This window comes from Corvus moneduloides, chromosome 2 (assembly GCF_009650955.1).
Source record: "Corvus moneduloides isolate bCorMon1 chromosome 2, bCorMon1.pri, whole genome shotgun sequence".
Classification (NCBI taxonomy): domain Eukaryota; kingdom Metazoa; phylum Chordata; class Aves; order Passeriformes; family Corvidae; genus Corvus; species Corvus moneduloides.
The window spans coordinates 4,577,635-4,599,121 of NC_045477.1; the positions used below are offsets into that span (position 1 = coordinate 4,577,635).

Sequence of the window (21,487 nt, forward strand, 5' to 3'; positions counted from 1 at the left end):
AAACCCATTAATAGTATCAAATATGAAATACTTAATTGTCATTAATATATCAACATTGGATACCGCTCCTTGAGTATATTATGAAATTTGGAGGGAGTGGGACTAGAATCTTAGTCTAATCCAACTTTTTTTTTTTTTTCTCTCTGTATTTTTAGTCAGTGCTGAAAGCATAACAACTTTGCAGGGAAATGTGGCTTTCGGAAGGAAGGTGGCAGATGAAAGATGGTGGCTTGGCTTTTTGTGAGTGTGTCCAAGATGGGCATTAATCCCTGCCTCACTGCATAACTAAACACAGTCCTGTGAAACATTTGCCCAGTTCTGTCTGTTACAGAACTGCCAATGTGTCATATTTTTCTCAAGTATCCAGTGCTTTTGGTTTTATTTACTTTTGAATGCAATCTAATTATTTATCTAACCCTGGTTTGTTTGTTGTTGTTGTTTTTTTAAAGCATGTAGGGTTGGCAGCACCCTGCCTCTGCTGTTTCCACCACATCCTATCTAAATTTGCCTCTACCTTTTCAGTAGTCGTGTGCTTGCCTGCCTCTACACATTTGGCTCTGTCCTTCTGTAGCTGGCACAGGAGCCCTTGCTGCATCTGTAGCTTTGGGAGTTGCTGAATGCTTCTCGGTGGTCTGTCTCTTTTTGACCTCACTGCATCTTGTGGCTATCGGTCTGAAATTTGCAGAAGTGGAGATGAGCCGGAAAGGTTTCTGCAGTGGGAAGGGGTGTAGTGGCAAGGAGGTGGACTTGGGTGGAGGAAGGTTCTGTAAACTCTGCCAAGAATCAGAGCATCCCCCGGCTGTGACTCTGGGGCACAGCTGGGCAGTGGAACAATTGTCCTGGCACTGTGGAGACTGAAAACAAGTGACAGAAAACCCCAGGCAGAGTCAGAAAGACGGTGACTTCTGTGAACACGGGTGTTTCCGTGGGTGAGGCTGGCTCCCGTGGGGTTGCCTTTTATCGTAAACAGGGGCAAGCAGCTGGGCTGGGGCTTGCCAGGCAGGGCTGAGCCACACAAAACTCAGTGCTGACTTTGTGATGAACGAGCTGGGTCAAACCTGCACTCTGGGGGGCCTGTGCCACTCGCCCTTTGGATTGCAGGCTGTAGATATGGATCTGTGCAATAGAAATGAAGGTGGGAAATATCCCAGAGAAGATCCTGGGGCACTAAACCAGAGAAGGTTTTAAATAAATGGGTTTTTTGCCATTCAGTTGTTGAATTTTCTCCATCTGAAACGAAATAGACTAAATTTAAAAATCAGGATGCTACAAAGTTTCTTGTATAATTGTAGTAAACTAAATAGGTAAATTATGACCTTTCAATACCAGCATGGCAAGGAGATGTTACTAAATCATACCAGAACTTAGATCCCAAAATAGAGAGACTTAAAAACTCTTTTCTGGAGTCAAGTGGAAACCTTTTATCTGTTTAGTTTTGGGGTTTTTAAAGAGTTTTCTTATAACACCCAGAAGATTCTTTGATTTAGAAAAGACGTATTGTCTGATATTTAAAAACGAGACTTCATGACAATTAAAAATGAAATATTGCATGAAAGTGTACATGGCTTTATCTTTCCTTTGATATTTCGGAAAAACAACCCCCAAAAAATTGAAGTTTTAATTTTTCAGAAAGAAAATGCTTGCAAATTGTAATCTCCTCCAAAGAGGTACTCTGAGCTGTTGTGCTCCATTATGGGCATTTCAGCAAAGACAGAGCGTTCCTTTTTTTCTAATAATACGATGGATGCAAGTCAGCAGCATGAAGTATTAAAACTGCATTTTTGCCACTCTTTAGTGCCACAAGATCTTGTTTCTTTAAAATACAACCAACTGGAGTGTTTGCAATGAAGACATCATTTTTATTTATAGCAAAGTGATACACGTAACCTGAACTTTTTAGCATGCAAACTCAGCTAACAGTCTGGGGCACCAGAAGATATGAATTTCCATCACTGGAGTGTCTTAGAGCACACATACCAATTTCTGCAAGCTGCACTGGGACAAAAATAATTGAGCTTTTCAGCTTTTTTGGGTGAGTTATCAGGTTCATCTCAAGGTCGAAAAGGATGTTCAAGCAGGCAATTAACTTACCAGTTTAAGTTAAAGCTTTGGTTTGCTGCTTTGAGGAGGATGTAATCTGGGCCCTGGGCAGTTACTTCTCCTTTAGCACAAATGAACACGTCAAGCATGAAATTTAATGTGTTCTTACTTTTGCAAAGAAAAATGTGCTTGTAACGTGGTCTAAATACCAAATGCACCATAATCACAATTGAAGACTTTATGGTCAAAAGAAAACGAGAAATAATGTGTTAATTTTTAAAAAATAAAATTATTTGAAAGTCTTTTTCTCTACGTCCTTTAACAAGTTAGTCCTTTTCATTGCAAACATTAACAGGCTGTACTTGATGTAGTTTATGTACTTTATCATCTTGCTTTCTGGTGCCCTGTAACTTTTGATATTTGAGTCCCTGCTATCTTTTAGGCTCACCTAGTGTAATATTTGGAAGGAGAGATGCAACATGCTCTCCCACAGACTTTGCTTTCAGCTTTCTGATTAACTATTTAGCTTCTGTGACAGGTGGCTGGGCTTTGACAAGTACCCACCAGTTAGGAACATTATAAATAAACAGAGAAGGAAGTAAACATCTGATTTCATAGCTCTTTTGTCCATGCAGTTAGGGACACAATTCTCTACAAAGCAGCACAAACTCCCTAATAACCTAAGACACCATATGCTGGATTCATTTATTAAGCTGATTTTTTTTTATCCTCTGAACACATCTCTGACCTGTCGTTAATTTCTCACCTGTCTCAAAAGAAAGATAATTTTTCTTCAAACCTTGACTGCTGGGGTTCATGCAGTTGACCAGGTCTTTAGGGATTTTTGTTCAAGAAATAAATGTACCCCTTTTTTGACTTCTCAATGACAGAAAAATGTGGAAGTGTATATGGCGAAGAATCTGATTAGAAAGAAAACAGTGTGCTGCTCTTTTGTCGTGATCTTGGGATGTGAGGTGTGAATGAATGTAGTCTGCAGCATTTTTGATTGCCTGTGATAAGAGATGTTCCAGATAGTAGATTGTTGAAATAGCTGATTGTGAATTAGGCAGAGCTAGCACGTGGATGCGAGTACTAACAAGTGCACGTTGTTTTAAGCTTCAGCACTGTCCCTGATGTAGTTGAGTTGGCACTTCATGAGTGCTGGCAAAGCCCAGACTATATGCAAGAAAACATCACACTCTCACCCAGAAAAACAGATTTTGGTCAGGGTGAACAGCTCTGTCTCTCTTTGTAAGCTGTATCCTTGCTGTGTGCCTGGGGCATCCCTGGCTATACCAGCATGTTCAGGGGTGCTTCCTGAGCGGCAAGCGGGGCTTGCCCGCTCGTAGGGCTGTTTACCACTAGCAAGAACAGGACAGAAAATGCTGAACAGATGAAATGCTTTAATTTTCCACTGTTTTGTCTGTATTGCTTCGGTCTCTTCCTTTAAATAGAGGAGTAAAATTATAAATGAATCTGTAGTTCCTCTCTGCTCAAGTGGAAAATATGTTATTGTCTGTTTTTATGAATCCATTCAAAGCTGCTTACTCCTCTTTTCCATGGCTGCCTTCTGACTCTTTTTGCTGCTGTTATCCAGCTTTTTATTGCCCTTCCCCAAGCTCCTTCCACTCCTCTCCCATCATGCACTGATGTGAAAGGAGGCAAGAGTGACACAGCAGCAAAGCCAAGTTGTTTGGAGGCTGAAAGTGGCTTCATGCTAGTGATAGACATGCAGTCCCAGCATAGCCAAGAGGGAAGGGACCCTGCAGAAGGAAACCCCCGGCGTGATGAGACCCATTTGAAAGGTGGTGCAGCTTCCCCTGCACTGCTGTCTTTGAGAGGGGAGGCAGGGAGGCTCTCCTGCAACCAGGCAAAACAGGGCAGGTGGCTGCCTTCATTGCTGAACCTTTTTCCCTTTCATGGATGTGTCTGCCTGAAAGTCACTGGTGTTTCATGGGTGATTTGTTTGGCTGAGCATCCTCCCTGCTCTGGTGTGCAACCCACCAAGGCAGTGAGAAGAAATGGCTTACGTGAGTGTATGTCAATATAGGTAGATACATAAAAATATGTATGAGGGTTATGTGGTGTATCCATGAATGTAGACATATATAAATATATGTACATGCACCCTTGGTCTATGGTATTGCACACATGTTTATGTGGAAGGAAAAGGCAGCATGTTGCACTTAAGTGAGAGAAAATGGCAATGGGCGAACCCAAAAGTTCGAGGTGCTCATTTAAACTGAAGAGCGTCACTAATTTAGCCAAGTCCTGCAGCTCTGGAAGGTGCCATGGGAAGGGAATCCTATTATATCTCTGTATTTCCTTCAGTGTATCTGTCACTGGCTTATCAATAGTCACTTCAGGAGGAGAATGCTCTGAGGCTACATAAATGCAAAATAATGGGGCAAAGGCAATACCAGCATTGTTGAATTGAAGATGTTTATCGAAAGTTCAGTATAGATTTTTATTTTGATTATTCCAAGTCCATCGTGTTTGGAATGAAGTGCTGAAATGTTCTTGAATAAGCAGAAAACCTTCAAATGCAGATATTTCGATGCTTTTGCATCTCTGGCTGCAGCTAATACCAGAAGTTCTAAAATACTACAGCTCTGTGAGCAGGACTGTATTTTGTGGTTACCTAGAATTTGTATTTCTTATGAGAAAGATATAGCCTAACCTCATAAGACTTGAGTTTAAACTTCTGAAGGACAAACTGTGTTTTGTTGCTTGCTCACAGGAGCCAATACAGTATATTCCAGAGAGCACAAACAGGGCTTTTTTTGCTCTTTGACATAGTAAATTGACCTATTTTTCCCTAAATCTATAAAGTCAATTATTCAGATTGAAACTTTCCAGTTGCTCATTATGAAGGAGTGGGAGTTGGCAAGAAATATTCAGAAAATTCATGCTGCAATTCATGGTCCCGCTCATGAAAGCGAAGGAGAGAGAATTTGTGTGGTTATTCTGTACGGATGTGAATTTGTTTTTGCCTCTGGCAATTTCGAATCCAGCGTCAAAGCTGCCTTCTGGAGAAAAAAAAAAAAAAAAGGTATTTTGCCTTAAAAAAAAAAAAAAAAGGAAGAAGAAGAAAAAACAGCTTGTCACCTTCCCTTTCTGCCTTAGCCTGCCTGGCAGCCTTTGGACTCACATTGCCCTGTTGCACCCTTAGTATGGCACTTCAAAACAAGATTATTTAGTGTTGATTTTTACTTTTTTCTCCAAGCTCCCAGGATGTGCTGAGAGCCAAATTGTCCAGCTCAGGCAGCAAAGGTGCAGGACGTTCTGTTTCAAGGCATTGGATTCTCTCTTCTGAGCTCTGCAGGCATGTCCCATTTCATGGATGAATGCCGTAATTCCCACAGACAGTCACGTTTTGAAAGCAAACAAACAACCTTTTCCACCACCCTTTTACTTAAGAAAAAAAAGGTGTTGGTGTGTAAGACTGTGTCATACACGTATTGCCTGGAGGGTGTCAAAAGGGCTTTCTTTGGAGCCAGGTACTTCAAAGGAAAAGCAGTCCCTGCTCATGCTGTGTAGTGGGGTTGGCACGGTGCCTCTTTGGTGGGTTGAAAGCCTGTGCAGTCTTTCTGCAGGGTCTGACGTGAAGCAGAGGTGGGACACTGATTCCAGATGCTGCTGCTGCTTCTCACATCCGTGGGGTCACCTGTCTGGCTGCTCGTGTGTTTCTCATAGGATTGCTTGCTTCCTCAGTCCTCTTAAGGCCCCAAGTTTGGGAAAACGATGCCTGTGATCCAGACTTAAGGCGCTGCCCTGTTTAAGTCAAGCTCTTTTTTGTTTGGTGTTTTTTTATTCCTGCTGTAAAAAAAGAGAGGCTGATGAGCCCTGAAATGATAAAGCCTGCTCCTACACTTACTTTATTTTGAGGTAACAATTTCTGTCTCAGAGGAGCTCTGAGCAAGTGCTTTCCCCAGCGCACCTGGCGTTGGCTGTCTGAGCTCAGGAGAGTCTCAGATGTGTGTTTGCTGGGGCGGTGTGTGGGGGGTAGATCCGTATCTGCCGAAGAGAAGCGTCACGTCTCGCTTTGAGGCTTTGAGCGGGCTGGGGTGTGTGTGAGTGAGGGACCAGGAGCTTTGTTTTGTCGCCACGGTTTATAAGTGAAAGGGACTTGGTGGGCATGGATCTTGTGGTTGCTGTCAGACAGGCACGCAGGGCCTCCGAGAATCTCTCAGCAGGGAAACAAATCTGTGTGAAATGTTCAAGCCATTTCATAATCAGCTTTGTACCCAGATCTTCAAAATACTCAAAGGGCTCCCAGACATCAGTTGTTTTGAACAAGGAAGAAAGGTTGAAGGAAAGGAATAGAAAAAAAAAGAAACATGATTAGTGATATTAACCTGACCCAAGAGACAAAAAGGGTGGAGATTTCTGATAGAAGAAGCCAGCCTGTGTTGTGGCAACGGGGCCCAGAGCAGCAGCTTGTGCAGTGCTGTAGGGCAGCAGGCTCCCTCCTCCACTGAGCCCATGTCCTGCCCCTTGGCAGGCCAGAGCAAACTAAAATCACAGGTGATCTGCCGGGCAAACAGCTCCTGAGCAGTTCCCGAAATGGCCTGGCTGGTTTCATGCAGCTGCTCTGTGGTAAATGATGGGGGATTTTCTGGGGCTGCACTGGGATGCAGCAGCAAGGTGTTGGAGTGAGAAAATGCTTTTGTTTCTCTGAGAGCGTGGCGTCAAGCCCTGATTTGTGTGGTCCACGCTGAAACACAGAGCTGATCCTTTCTGATCAAAGTACTGCATGTCTAGAATGTAAAGGAAAGGCAGAGGTAAGTCATACGGTATCTGTACTGTGGTCTGTACAAAGAGAAGTGTGTCATTAACAAAACCTGATAAAAGGACAATTAGTGGTCAGGATGGAAAGCTGTAACACAGGGGTGAGCCAGTTGGGTAGGTATAAGAAATGTGATTTATCTGTCTGCAAAGGATAATAAAGCAGTCATTCTCTCCTTAACTGGGGCTATAAAGCTATTATGAAAACCAGCCTAGTGAGTGTCTGGCGTGCAATGCCCAGGGAGGCAGCAAGCATAAAAGTGTCCTTGGCTGATGTCATGGCTCTGGGTTTTCTGTTCCTCCCTGAACTTTCCTGACCAGCACTGAGAACACCATTACCCTGCAAGTAATTTTTTTGTGCTTAATGCCCTATTTTGTCTAACTTCTTACAGCACAGAGTGATTTTAAAAATAGGACAATACTGAACACTCTGGTAACTATAGAAAATCATTTGATGACATAGCTTTGTTTTCTGTCATTTCCCACCATTAAGATTTTCTGTATAAAGTGCACTTTCTTGGCCTTTTGACAAGTACTCAGGAAGTTGTGCAGCAGTTGTGTGAGTAGGATCCTTCAAATTCAACACCTTATAATCATCATCATGCTTGTGCTATAGATTTTGATTCCTACATGACCAAATAAGGTTTAAAAGGATATTTTTATATAAAGTCAGGCATGGTTTTGCAGAAACTGCTGGGGTTCTCTTTTGACCTAGTGGCGCATTTGTGATTTGAGGAACTTGGACAAAAACAACTGGGAGAGTAATGCCAAATTCTCTGTACTATTGCAAGCAGCATGTGGAACTGGCTTCTTTCACATTTACACTTCTGCTCAGTAATAAAAATAAAATACAATTCTTGACTGAAAATAAGGATATCAATTTTGCCTTTTCAGTTGTCAAGTGAGTTGTTATTGAGCAAAATGACTATGCATTATTTCCATGAAAATGCTGGTGCCATCAGACACCACCACACCAGTAAAGCACAAAACATTTCTGTGGAAATCAGTAGTCAGTCAGGGTTCCAGGAGTCAAGAGTTCACAAGTTGATCCATATGTGTTAATAACTTTATCTAGAGTTTTTATTATTGATTTCAGCACTGCTGGGTAACTTTCTGGATGGTAAAATTTAAGGCAGTAGAGCTTGATCGTTCTGAGTTTGCAGAAGAATATGTTTCTGATTAGAAGCAATTCTGTATGCCAACAGACAAATGTACTCCCTTCACTCCAATTGCAGTAATCTGCTAAGAGAAATTCTAATAGCAGAGTATATTTTGTTTTTAAAACATGATTTACTGACATTTCCTAAAAAACTGAAAGTACAACTAACTTTGAAATACGATTTTTAAAAAATCTTAATTACACAGTTGGGTCTTGAATTACAAATTGGTTGTGCATGAATTCTAACTATGCCCAATATCTGATATTAGGTTATTCTTCAGATAGCATAGCCAGCTGCAGAATTTAATCTCTTAAAAGCTGCAGAAATACTAATCTCTGAACAGCCCACCAAGAGGGTATTTCTGTGTCATAGTCAGCTGAGAATTTTAAGTGAAGCAGTATGTTCAGTGTGGTACTTTATTTAGCTTTACCTAGATTATAAATAGCAGCATAAAACTGTCATTCAACTGCTGCTTCTAAAGAGTACATAATAATTCTGCATAGAATTTGGTAAGTATTTTTTTGCTTTTTATGCTGCCACCATTATGACAGTGTTAGAAATCTGACAGGGAAAAGAGAAGAAATATTACTTTTATTGTTGTAAACTATGTCTTAAGACTGTAGTGTTTGGATCACCAGTTGTTAGCATGGTAATAAAATAACAGATTTTCTCTGTCCCAGCTGGTCAGACTTTTTCTCTTTTAGGGACTTTTTTCTGATCATAAACACACAAGACCGAGATATTTAACAGTGGGACGCTGGAGGAGGATGGGTCTTGCTAGCAGGGAAATTTGGCTTCAGGGGGCTTGTGGCACTAGTTTGGAAAAATCAAATTACTTAAGGTCTATGAAGATCTGCTTATGATTTCTCTGTTTAAATTTCACTCTTTTTTTTTTCCAGCATATGAAATTAAAAGCACCCTTATGAAATGAATTAATTACAATAATGTTTGCTCTGTAGCTGTATCTATATCTCTGTGTAATTTAATTTAGATAAAATCCCACCATGTGATGGTGGATGCCATCATGTTAGATAAATTTCAGGTGACTGCATGAAATCTGTTAGAAAATTACTGGTTTTGTCATGTCCAAGCAGAAAATCAACTGACAGGAGAAATACATAGTGATTTTTTTTCCCCCATTATTGTTTTTGTGAACCAGTTTTATATTCTAAACAGTATCGGGCAGAGCAGGTTACAAAGCCAGACTTATTTTGCTTCATGTGCATAGACTTTCTCCTTAGACCTTTGTATTTTGTGCGTGTGCTGTGCTCTTCTTCAGTGGAAATGCTGAAATGTTTGGAGAGTTAAATATATGTTATTTGGTGCTGTGCAATGAGCTGAACCATCCGGTCCTTCCTGCTCTTTTGCCTTGTAGTAAATTATTCTAATGTAGCTCTTGCAATGGACTTGGAGTAAACCACTGCTAATTTTTGTGGATAAAGTAGAAATACAGCTTTGGAATATATTTCTAGAAAAATAATACTGCTTAAATTGAAGGGTTCAGAGGCAATTATTTTTTTTGCTGACTTCTAATGTGTACGCATGTGAAAATGAATTGCAGAAGAACACACTGTCAGGTTACTCTGAAAGCAGGGTAGAATACAGCAAATTTAAGGAGTAATGAAGAGATTTATTTTCCAGAAAAAAATTGTGTCGGGTCATACTCTCCAAACTTGAATTTGTTGCACTGAGTAAAGATTTATTGTATAATGAATATTGTGTTAGAAGAAACATTTGCATTTATCTTTTAATTACTGAGGCTCACACCCTGTTTCTTGTGCATCTTTGAAGGTGTGCGTGTGTGTCAGCCTTGGGGCCAAACCTGTTCTCATTGAATTAAATGGCCTGTGCTAACTTGAAATCAATGGTGTGGGGAATGAATTCACCCATTTTGGAATCTGGTCTTTACTGGGAGGAGAACTGGGACATTTGTTTACATTCACTTGCGTTTCTTCCTCCGTTTGGATGCGATAAACCCCAACACAACCCTCATGAGAGCTGTCGGCTCCGATAGCTTCACTTTTTTGACTGTTAAAACAGGGCAGCTTCTCCAAATGGATTTCAAGGGATAGATTGAAATAATTAATGCACATCTAAGGGCTAATTCTGTGGGATAACACTTTGCTTAATGGGATTAATTCCAGGCTTGCACATGCTGGAAACTCCCAGAGGCACAGATCAGGCCACTGCAAAGCACCTCGAAGTAGGTCCCTGGTACCTCCTCTCTTCCCCTCTGTCCTATTAGGAATACACACCAAGTCCAGATGTGAATGAATTATGGGTTAATCAAACCTAATCCCAGAAAAGCATTTGTATTAAGGGAGGAAAGTGTTTTGTCGTGTACAAGCCCATGCATTATCTGGGCAGCCCAGCATTGTATTTGAGGTAGTGCAATACACAATAAAGGGTTCTGTGGCAAGAAGAAATTGTAATGGATAGAAGTAGAAGAAAGATTTTTCTTAGAGAGTACAAGAAGTAAATTAAATGCTAAGGATCCTTTTCACATTTAGGTGAAAAATTATTTTCTGTGGGCATTTGATCACTTGGCGATTTTTCACCCCATCCAGCAGTTCTGTGGCTGCAGTTTCCCAAACTGTGCTTTCAATAAAGCTTACCTAAGCTCCCAATGCTATGAAAAATGGAGCTTATATAAATTTCCTTTGCATTCTAAATCCATCTCAGCTGCACACAGAAAGCAAACAAGTACAGTTTCCATGCAGCCTTTTTATCTCTCTGCACATCCCAAAGGCTTCCCAATATGCCTTTCTGCGGGAGAGAGAGGGTGTTTAAAGTAAACATAATTTCAAAATTTTCATCCATTTTAGAAGCAGCATTAAAGATCTTAAAGGAAACATGTTTTATGAGGCTGACGAGCAATTAGATAAGTGCAGTGGTAGTGCAAGTGCATAATTCTACACTTTATAAAATTAGTTGGAGTGAGAAAAATCAGAGACAACATAATATCCCATCTCAAGTGGCTGCTTCAGAGAGGTGCTCTGAAAGTTGAAGGTATGAACAGAATTGTTCTGTAAAATATATCTGGTAAGTGGCTGAGAGCTGCTTGCTTGCGTTAAGATGGAAAGAATAAATACAAGGGATCTAAATCCTCTGAAATAGCTGTGCCATTCCTCCAGGAAAACAAAACTAAACTAAATCTAGTCATAAGCAATAGAATGGGATTTCTCTTTGCTAAATTTGTGGAAAATATCTTATTGAAAAATCTTGAAGAAAAAACAATAAAGTAAATTTAGTGCTGTGGATGAAATTAATTTAAATTACTCATGATAGCTCACCTTTCCAGATTTTCAATGTATTCCCAATTGGTTAATGGAATTAACTTGATAAATTGTAGTATTAGTTGCATGCAGTGAGTAAATCGTAATTACTTCATCTCAGTTGCACATACTGCCATAGAATGGTTTGAACTAATAGTGTAAATAATCAGGAAATTTTCTTTGTGATGAGAGATGGGGGTCCTTTTCCTTGGGTTTTTGAGGTTTTTTCCCTAGAAGTCTGTTTCCACAGAGAAGCAATTAAGAAGGTACCAGCTTCCAGTGCCCGAGCTTTTGAGAGCACTTCAGTATTTCTGACGGTTAATGTATTACTTTTAACTTACAGTTGGTGAAATAAAGGTGTTAAGTAAAGTCATTAATGATAAGGACATTCTTTCCTCCTATTTCTCCCACCCCATGCAGGAATGTATTGCTTTTCAACAGTCTTTAATTCAGTCAAAATTTATATATATGCTCTTCGTTCTTGCCATTTCCTAGCTATGTTTGAGAAGGTGTGTTTCAAAATATAGCACCTTTTTCTCCCCCTTATCCTGCACTGCCATCTGAGATAAGGTTTTCTATAGTTGGGTGTAGTCCATCAGTTGGCTCGTAACAAAATGCAGCAGTGGAGATGTACCAGCCACAGTTTTGTAACCTGAGAGAGGAGCACGGGCCTCAGCAGTGAGGTGTTAACAGGGATAAAGCCGTGCCCATTTGCAGATCCATGGTCAAAGCCCTTTCTCTTCAGCAGTGCTTTGCTTTGCCATAAAATTTTAGCTGCATAGTTGCTACATGCTATGAAAGTGTGAATGCTCCCAAATCAGAGGAAGGACATTCCTGAGGTGGAAGAAGAAATTCTTTCTTTTTCAAATGGAATTTGTGAGGGTCCCTGGAGTTAAGGGTTTGTTCTGAGCCCCTTTGCTGAAGGAATCCATCAAGGACCCAGGCAAGGTTTGTTGTGATATTTCCATTCTGCGATAGCTCATCCATTGGCTCTTTTTTTATGAGGCCTGTGAAATGCTTCATGTGCTGTTTTCAGAGTGTAATATTCCCCAGTGGTCTTAATATCATTATTGCTAAGCTTTGGTGAGTAATGCTGCAAGAAAAATATACACCCAAATAGAAAAATATTAACCCAAATCCTTAATCAGCCTTTCTCTTTACTCTGTCCATAACTTGCTCTTGCACAGGAGCGTTTTTTTGCCTGTGCATCTTCTGACAGAGGCAGGACATGACACACATATCTCTCCACTAAGTGGGTCAGTGGCAGGGGACTGCTCTGAAACCTCTCCCTGACTCTGTGTGCAGCTACTGCAGGCTTTAGAGCCTCAGCCGTTGGGGCTGGTGTAACCTCCTTCCTGCCTGAGAACCCGAGCCACTGCCTCTGCAGATGATTTAACTATTTCCCTCCTTGACACCAAGCTTCACTAGGAATTTCTTTGCCCTCAGAAGCTTTGTTGCATGTGGATGTTGCAATGAAAACATCTTGAGGCTTTGCTAGCCTTGAAATAGTCTGCTCCTCATTGTTCTGCTCAAGTAAATCTTGCAGCCTTTCCACTGCTCTTCGTGTGTCTACCTTCCTTCCGATTCAGTCATTTATCTGCTGAAAAATGTTGTATGGGAAATATGTTGAAAGTCTTGAATGACAGCTACCTGGGTTTTGGAAAATGTTGCTCTGGACTTAACCTAAAAAAATGGATGGCTTTCATTATTGGGGGTTTGGTGTCCTTCCCGTCTCTGGCTCTGTTGGCACTGGTTAGGTCTGGTGCTGTCGGTGAGTTTAGGTGGAAAGTGATCCCAGAAAAAGGAAAAAATTCGTGGTTTGGTTGCAGTAGGATTAGCTGTGATGAGTGTCCAGACACGGCTTTGACCATACATCACGAATGGCTCCTGTAATTGTCCCAGCTTTGGTCCATGTTGGCTGCAAGGGAAGGAATTCCTCATGGGCTGACTCTTCCCTGTAAATGGCCTTGTAGCTGCAATTCTCCCTCCAGCACCTCCACCCTTAGCTTGTGTTCTTGTGAGGGATTTTTTATTTCTCTACTTGCAGCAAATCAAGGGAGTTGCAATTAAGCTCAGTCTGAGACAGAGCAGCCCTGGTGAGGCTCTTGCTGGGCCTGTGCACCTCTGCATTTGGTTCCAACCACTTCCCACCAGTAGTGATAGCCCCCATAAGCTTAATGACTTTTGGAAGTCTGAAACTAGGATAAAAGGGAGTGGGGTTGCCTTATAAATCTCCTGGTTGGGAATTGTTATTTATGTTATAGTACATTTGATTACTGGAGCCATGAGCTGTGAGCTAGCTGTAATGTCTAACTTAAAAATGCTAATTTAAAGTGCTTAGGGAAACGTCTGCCACATCTGTGAAGTGCTCACTGAACAGAGAAACACATCTGATTGTGATCAGCTGCACCCTGTGTCTGACTTAGTGTCTCTTCCTTCAGCCTCGCAGCATGAAGTCTCTTTGGGATTCCTGGGGAGACATGGAGGCTGAATTCTTTTATGGCGTCCTCCATCATGTGCATGGGGTTGTAGGAGCTGAACATGAAAAGGCCACCTGATAGTAAATCAGTCTGGGGTGAGTTACTGCTGCGGGACAGAGTTGGTAGGGCAAGGGAAAGGCTAAGTGACCTCGAAGCATTTGAATAATAATTCTTGCCTCTTTGTACACTTAACACCAGATTGAATTAGACAATAGAAAATTTACAGCGGGGAACACCTTTTGCATTAACTAGATTAAACTTTTGCTATCCCTGATGAAGACGGGTCTAGTAAAAGCACTTGTGCCTGATCTAAACCCCCTACAAAAGCTGAAGGAGCTGCACAGCTTGCATCTGTCAGCCCAGCTTGTTGGATAGCCACATCTGCAGTTGTCCTGTGCATGGTTTGCTGTCTCTAGGAGGCAACATCAGGCTTGCTTCAGGAAAGCCCTTTGCACCAAGTCCTTGCTAAACTGAGAAGTGAAAGCAGTTGCTTTTTCTGAGAATGACTGACTGTTTTGATGAAGCAAGGAGTCCCCTTCCACAGATGAGCAAGGCACTCTCCTCCTTTCTGTTTCTAACGAGGCTCTGGAAGGATTTTGGAGGGTGAAAGACTGCCCTATTTAATTATATATTCAAAGTTAATCTTCTTCACCTTCAGACTTAAAAGGTAGATCTTTTATTGTTTGCTACATGTTTCCTCTTCTCACATATCAAACAGCTGTTGGAGATCTACTTGTCTTGCTCCTGTTATAGTAGCCTGGACTTTTTTATTAGAGTCTTTATTCCATAATGTTCTAGAAAATCATAGAATCATTAGAAAAGTTTGGGTTGGAAGGGACCTTAAAGATCATCTAGCTCAAATCCCCCTGCCGTGGGCAGGAACCCCAACGTTTAGCCCTTTCTGGATTTATAATATTTTCTTTCTTTTGAATCTATTTCTTCCAAATAAATCAGAGGGAAACTTGAATTATTTGAACTTTATGATAGTGCCTGTCTGAAAGGGATCCTAAAAGGAGTATGAAGGGCTCCCAAGAATCCTAAAGCACCTTAACTTGACTTTCCATAGGGCTAACATTCATTAGTGTAAAAAAGTGGAAGGTAATGACCTAAAATACTTTCCTTTTTAAATGTAATTATTTGGGCTGCCTAACATCTGGTCTTGTAACCTGAATCCTGATCATATCAGCAGTTTCCTCCGACAACAACAAATTCTAATGCTGAACTTCATGAGCACGAGTTTTGCTTTGGGCCATGTTGTGTTTCACAGATATGTGATGGAATATTGATGATAAATTAATTGAGCCTTTGCCTTCTGCAAGTGAAGGAGGATTTGGCCCCTGCATCTTCAGTCTTGGAATGCCACAAGTTTGTTTGTTGTTTATATCTATGAGTAAACTCCATAGAAATATATAAATATAAATAAATCCCAGTATTATCTTTAATAATTTTAGCTGGCTAACTTTTAGGCATTTGGTCTGGGCTGTCTTTTCAGCTGCAGGCCTGTGTACACTTGGAGTGAAGCATCATGCAGGGTGCTCATCTCTCTCCTCATCCTGTCCCAAGCCCAGGGAGCTCTCTCAGGTTCAGAATTTTGCTTTCAAACAGCAGCAGTGAGGCAAGATCCATCACACCCAGCATCTCCCTGCTGTCAGTCTCCACAGGGAAAGTCTGGTGGGTGCCTGATGTGTGGTGTGGAATTCTGTCCCCATGGGGGTCTGGAAACACAAACCTGCAGCAAGAGGCTCTTGGATAATATGGGGTAGAACTGGAATGAATGTATACAGCAACCCAGAGTTACATGGACCACTGCTGGTGGGAGACGGTGGTGTCTGAGAAAAGCTGCCTGCTTTCCCCAGCAAGCAGCTGTAGCAGCTCTGGGCTGTTGGGAGAAGGCACTACCGGATCTGCCTTTAAACACATTTGTATGTAACCACAGTTGCAGCAATAAATCTCTTGTGCTGGGATTGGTTTTCATGGGCTTCACTGAGAAACTCGGTTTCCAGGAAGATAAAATGCTTCATTTACAGCTGTTACTGAATTTTGGTAACCCCTACAAGTAAAACTCTTAAATGAATCACTTAATAAGAGCCATAGGAGAGAAAAAATTCTATGGTGGACAGATTTGATCTGGATTTACAAGTAATTCAGCTTTTACAGTCTGTATTTCTCAAACTATTATCGGGAATCATGGTCTAACCCAATCCAGATGCACACTAAAAACATAGGAGGAGGAAAATCCTATTACAAAGAAATGTGCTGGCATGTTTCAGAGGTCCCGACCACGTTCCAGTGATTCACTTCAGCTGATCCCCATTGGTACTGGCTCAATTGGGCCAGGCCTGTGGATTGGACCCCAGCCAGCTTTGGGGGGCAGCAGCCCTCCCTCATGTCAGGTTTTGGAGCAGGGCGACTGTGCCTGGATGTGGGTTCTGGGACTCCCTGGCTCTCTCCAGGTCTGGATTAGGGGGACAGCTGGCAGCGTGGGCAGGTGGCTGAAGCTCCACTTGCTGCCCTGTGCAGGAGAGCTGGTGCTGGGCCTGAGCCAGGGCCTCGAAACCCTCTGTGAAACCACGCAGGGCTCTCGAGGCGGGTGCCCGCCCGCAGCACAGCCTCCCTCGCCGGCCCCCAGGCTTCCTCTCCCTCAGCTCCTGGGGCTGCTCTTGGGCTCTCGCTAAAGGCTTTTTTCTCGCTTGCTTGTCCGCAGCAGTTCTGAATTGCCTTTTCTTTCTATTTTTTTTCTTTGCCCTATACTTCAGGAAGTAAAAGGCTGCAGGGGGTTGTTGCAGAGGTGCTGGCAGAGCTGCTTTGGGGGTGTGAGTGTGGAGCAGGATGAGGGACATGCCAGCCTCGGGTCCAGATGTGTGAGTGGAGGGACCTGCAGCAGCAGGAGAGAGTGCCTGGGCACAGAGGAGGGCAGGACTGCATTCCTGGGTGGGAGCAGAAAAGAGGAGGGGAACAAAAGTCCAGGCTTTGGAAGGAGGAGGTGCTGGGAGGAAATTCAGCAGCAGAAGCACAACTGGTGAAAGAGTTTCAGGTGTAGGCAATTGGGATTGAGAAGGGCTGGCAGCCTGGGCAGTGCTCTATGTAGTGACTCTGTCTCTTCTCAGGTCTGTCAGTCCCTACCTAGCTCTCTGTACAAAGCTTTCCAGAGCTTCTCCTGTACAAGCTCCTACAACTGAAAGGTGATTAGCAAAGGCACGGTTTGTTCCCATTTGCCCTCACATCCTGGTGGTCTCTCAGTAAACGTCCCCCCTGCCCTGCAGCAGGTGATGTTACTTGAAGCTCCTTGCACAGGAGCACAAGGTGAGCACGAGTAAGTGCTAACTTTCCAGTTGTTATTCCTTCAGAGCTTGCTTCCCTCTCAAGCAAGATCACCACTCTGACCTCGTCTTTGAGCCCTTTGCGTATTTGTGCACCCAGGCCTCGATTCATGCCTCAGCTCCTTTTGGATTCCTGGAGAGAGAGGTGCTCTTTGTCTGAGGCACATTTAAGCAGTGAGCTTGACATCATTTACAGTGCCATGTACCTGCCTTCCCCACTGGCCTGAGACCTGACACTGGCCGTGCCCCCGCCTGTACTGGGTCATTTTGCTTTAAAACTCTGCTGTATTTCACTGGACTGCTGAAATCTGGACTGGTATAACACTGATATGTGAATCCTGGAAAGATGCTGTGCAACTCCCAGTACGCACTGGGTAACCTGTGAGGTTAACAGAGTGGGAATCATCCGTGAAATAATTACTGTTTGTGCTTTGCTCTGTGTGAGGCAGCTGAGTGTGACTGCTGCCTGAGGCCTGGTACATTTGGCTCTGCCCAGCTGCCATCATCAGCGTGTCCCCTGTGACTTTGGCCTCAGCCCCCAGACCATGGCTCGTGAGGGACAGAAAGTACAATTTGGTGGTGTCTAAGGGACTGGCCTTCTGTTTTGAAGAGGCAGTAACTCCTCCTCTAGCAATTTAAAAACCTAAACTGGTCCTGTTCACCTGAATGGACGGTAACTGCTTTAACTGCCACATGTTCATTGTGCCTCCTATCTCTTTGACCTTTGCTTCAATAGGCTTTGTACCTTCTGTCTTTCTCTCTCTCTCACTTTCTAATCCAGAAACCCATTGCAAAGGTTATTATTTAGAAAGCGCTTTGTACATTTTGTTTTGCTTTGTTAAGAATACAGAAGTCAAGAAATTAAGGAAATGACATGAACTAAGAGATAGGACAAGGGGAAGTAGCTTCAAGCTGCACCAGGGAAGGTTCAGGTTGGATATGAGGAGAATATTCTTCACTGAAAGAGTGGTTAAGCACCGAAACAGGCTCCTCAGGGAAATGGTGGAGTCACCATCCCTGGAAGTGCTCAAAAAATGACTAGATGTGACACTTCACAATATGATTTAGTGGGCATGGTGGTATTTAGCCAAAGGTTGAACTTGATGATATCGGAGGTCATTTCCCACTCTAATAATTCTATTCATTTTATTGTTTGGTTGGTTTTTTTTCCTAAATATTGGACTTTCTCATTGTCTCAAAACATGTTTTTCCAGGAACAATCACAGCCAGACTAGCAGGCTTTTCCCCACTGAACAGCTTTAATCCATTACCTGGGATGCTGGAGGCCAGGCTGCCCCACAAAAGCACCACGTGGGCACTTGGTTGGCTCTGCAGAGTCAGCCAAGGTCGACCATGGTTGGCACAGAGCCACAGCTAAATCCCCTGCACTCTTGACATCTCCTCCACAGTCCTCCGCGTCTCCTGCCTCAGCTCCTCCTGCTCTGGGGATTTTATTAATGCTGGAGAAATACTGGACTTGAGATGATTGTGTGAATGTGCCTGGCTTTGGTACAAGAAGAGGGGATTCAGGGCCAGGATACCCAAAGAGTACCCAAAAATGCTGCCTTCAGCAGCATCTCAGATGCCTCCGGGCTGTGTAAAATATTGTCCTGTGAACTGTTAAGAGGAAAAGCTCTGGGAAGGTAATCTCAGCTTGTTCGTTGGTTTAATATTCAATGTTGGACAAATAACATAATCTCTCTGTCTCTATTTACCCCATGTACAGGAAATTTTATAGTCCTGAGGAAATGTGGTGAAGGATGTTGTTCATAAAGTGCTTTGAACCAAATTTTTTAAATGGCAGAAAAAGGGGGGAAGAAGGAAAACCCTCTAGGATCTCAATTTATTTCCATGGATTTGTTTCTAAATGCATGATTTAAAAAAAAAAAAATACAAACTCCTAGTTCAAACAAAATCTACTCTTTGGAATTTTTTTCTGGCTGTGTGAGGCTGTCAGTGGGAACAGTGATTGTTTATCTTCATCGGAGGGCTTTGCAGGTTATTGATAATTTTTTCTTTCTCTTTTGAACTCACTCCAAATCTGCACAAAGCACTACTCAGATTTATTTTAAGGTGTTTGTTTTGTTTTGTTTTTTATATAACTGTGCAATACAGCTTTTCCTTGGGGGATGGAGCCGGAGCTGCACATTGGATCTGTAGTTACTTAGCCCTTGATTTTTTTAGCTATAGTTTGTGAACTTTCTACATCTTTATGAACTGATACAGGGGCAATTTTATCAGGTTTATCTGCTGGAACCCAACAATTTTAAGGTGTCCTCCTGGATGTGGTCAGTGCATAAATATTTATATGGTGGCTGAAAAAAGATGGAGACTCTCTTTTTAGAAGGAGTCATATGGAACACGTGAGTGGCAATGGGTTCAAGTTACTGCTGGAGCAATTCCTATTGGACACAAGAGGACAATTTTTCACAATGAGAATAATTAACTATTGCAATAATCTCACCAGGCAAGTGGTGGATTCTCCAACACTGGACACCTTTTAGGATCCATTTGGACAGTGTGCTGAGCCATCTTTTCTAGACTGTGCTTTTGCCAGGAACAGCTGGACAGGATGATCCTTGAGATCCCCTTTCAATGGTATTCCATGATTCTATGAAATAAAAATTAAAAACCTTCTGTGGGAGGGCCACCCAAGCCAATCTCTCCTGTGCAAAGATTCAGGTTTAAAGCCTTCCTCCCAACCAGAAGGCACATCACGGTGTCTCACAGCTGTCTTTATGGATGTGTTCTGACATCTGGGGTTAAAAGTCTGTCTCTCCTACCCATAGCTCCCTTCTCACCTTTAACAGTGTCCAGCATTCACAAACTGGGAGCCCAAAAGAACCTCCATAGAGAATATGTAACCTGGGATATGGGAGAAGCAGCTTCAGAGTCTTCAAAAGAGAGCAGTGATTTCAGCCTGGGTCTCCCACTGAACTTGATGGTCTCAATCTTTCTTTACATTGAATGCAGAATTGTTTCCTGAGAAGCCCTCCCTTAAAATCGTGTCGAAACAGATGTATTTTCTCACACACACTTGATGAAGGAAGCCTTAACCAGGCCCAGTCATGAATCTCTGAAGGAAATGCTGCTGGGTTTTCCCAGAAAATAGATGTCCTGTGTTGGTTGGGGGAGTTTGCAAACATTTCTGTCCATGGAGATATTCTCAGCTGGCTGAGGTCCTGGACGGTCTGGTTTATCTGAACCTGTTTCAGAGAAGGCTGGACTTGCTGTGGTCCTTTTTGACTAGATTAATCCTACAATTCTTATATTCAGAATTCCATCTCCTTTACACAGGGGCAGTGTTGCCCTCATACTGGCTATTAATTTTCCATGAAGTGCTATGCAGCACTGCCACATTTATGCTGCCAAGCACCCAGTGACACAAATGACCTTCTTTGCTGATGTATCTGATATTTTTGTACAGATGCTGCATCAGTTCTTGGCCTCACAGATCCCAGGCTCTGCTACGTGCTGGATGGATTCCTCTTCATTTATGCAGTGGTGATGACAGCCCTTTTTGTGAAAGCAAAGGTCAGTCTAACCAAACACAGATGCGTTTGGATTTGGTGGTGTAAAATAGTTGGGCTGGGCTGGAAAGTGGCAGTGGAGAGGAACCATCTCTTTGAATGGGACTTTTTTATTCTTTTATTTTCTTTCTCTCTCTCCTTTTTTTTTTTTTTCCCCTCCCCTCTCCGTTTCTGGGGTCCAGTTGAGCAACCTGGGGAAGTTCTTTCCAAAGGTTCATGAACGGAGGGGGGAAGAGTATATGAGAGTGTTTTGATGCTACACTTATGGATACATCAGAGATTCTGGATTTTGTAGATGGGAAATGATTGATCAAGAGTGATGTGGATTTTTTTTCTCCTGCAGTGGAAGGAGAGGAGGGGATATACAGAAAATTCAGGGTAAATGGCAAGCTCGTGAAGGATGTATTAAAATGTCTCAATAATTCAGACATCTTTGATACTATGAGTGTGATGACACAAACAACATAACCCAAACAGCCATAGGAGAGGAATTGTGTAATTGCTACAAACACGATTCTATGCCTAAATATATACCTAGCTAGAAGGTTACTTTTAACAAAGAATTGAATGTGATAATAACTCAAGAAGAGTAAATCAATACAGAATGTAGTTTCAGAGGTTGTTTTTAAAGACTACAACACAAAGTAGCTGCTCTCACTGACCCAAAACTGCCCCCTTTTACCTGAAATTTTGTCTTAGCAATTGATTACTCATAAATATTGTCAGCAGCCAAGCCAAAGAGCAGCTACAGAAGGGATAATCCTTTATGTCTTTGTTAGCTGCCACTCACACCAAATTACTGTGGTGGTACCAGATTCCTGCAAGCCAGGTGCTGCTCCTGAGGGGTGCATGGATTCCCTGCAGGAAGCCCAGAAACTTTGCAGGCAGCTGGAG

The 21,487-nt window shown here is 42.4% G+C and overlaps 1 protein-coding gene and 1 long non-coding RNA gene across 3 annotated transcripts in view; one reads left to right on the top strand and one right to left on the bottom strand.

Moving 5' to 3' along the window:
- The window catches only part of LOC116437902, a 38,987-nt gene extending 21,047 nt beyond the window's left edge, over positions 1-17,940 (bottom strand). The window contains exon 1 of the long non-coding RNA XR_004237527.1: positions 515-17,940. This is a non-coding gene — a long non-coding RNA (uncharacterized LOC116437902). The remainder of the gene's footprint in view (positions 1-514) is intronic.
- The window catches only part of CD247 (CD247 molecule), a 51,280-nt gene that overhangs the window by 21,830 nt on the left and 7,963 nt on the right, over positions 1-21,487 (top strand). For both annotated transcript variants that reach the window (XM_032096211.1, XM_032096220.1), the window contains exon 2: positions 20,491-20,597. In XM_032096211.1, coding sequence (XP_031952102.1) covers positions 20,491-20,597 — 107 coding nt within the window. The remainder of the gene's footprint in view (positions 1-20,490; positions 20,598-21,487) is intronic.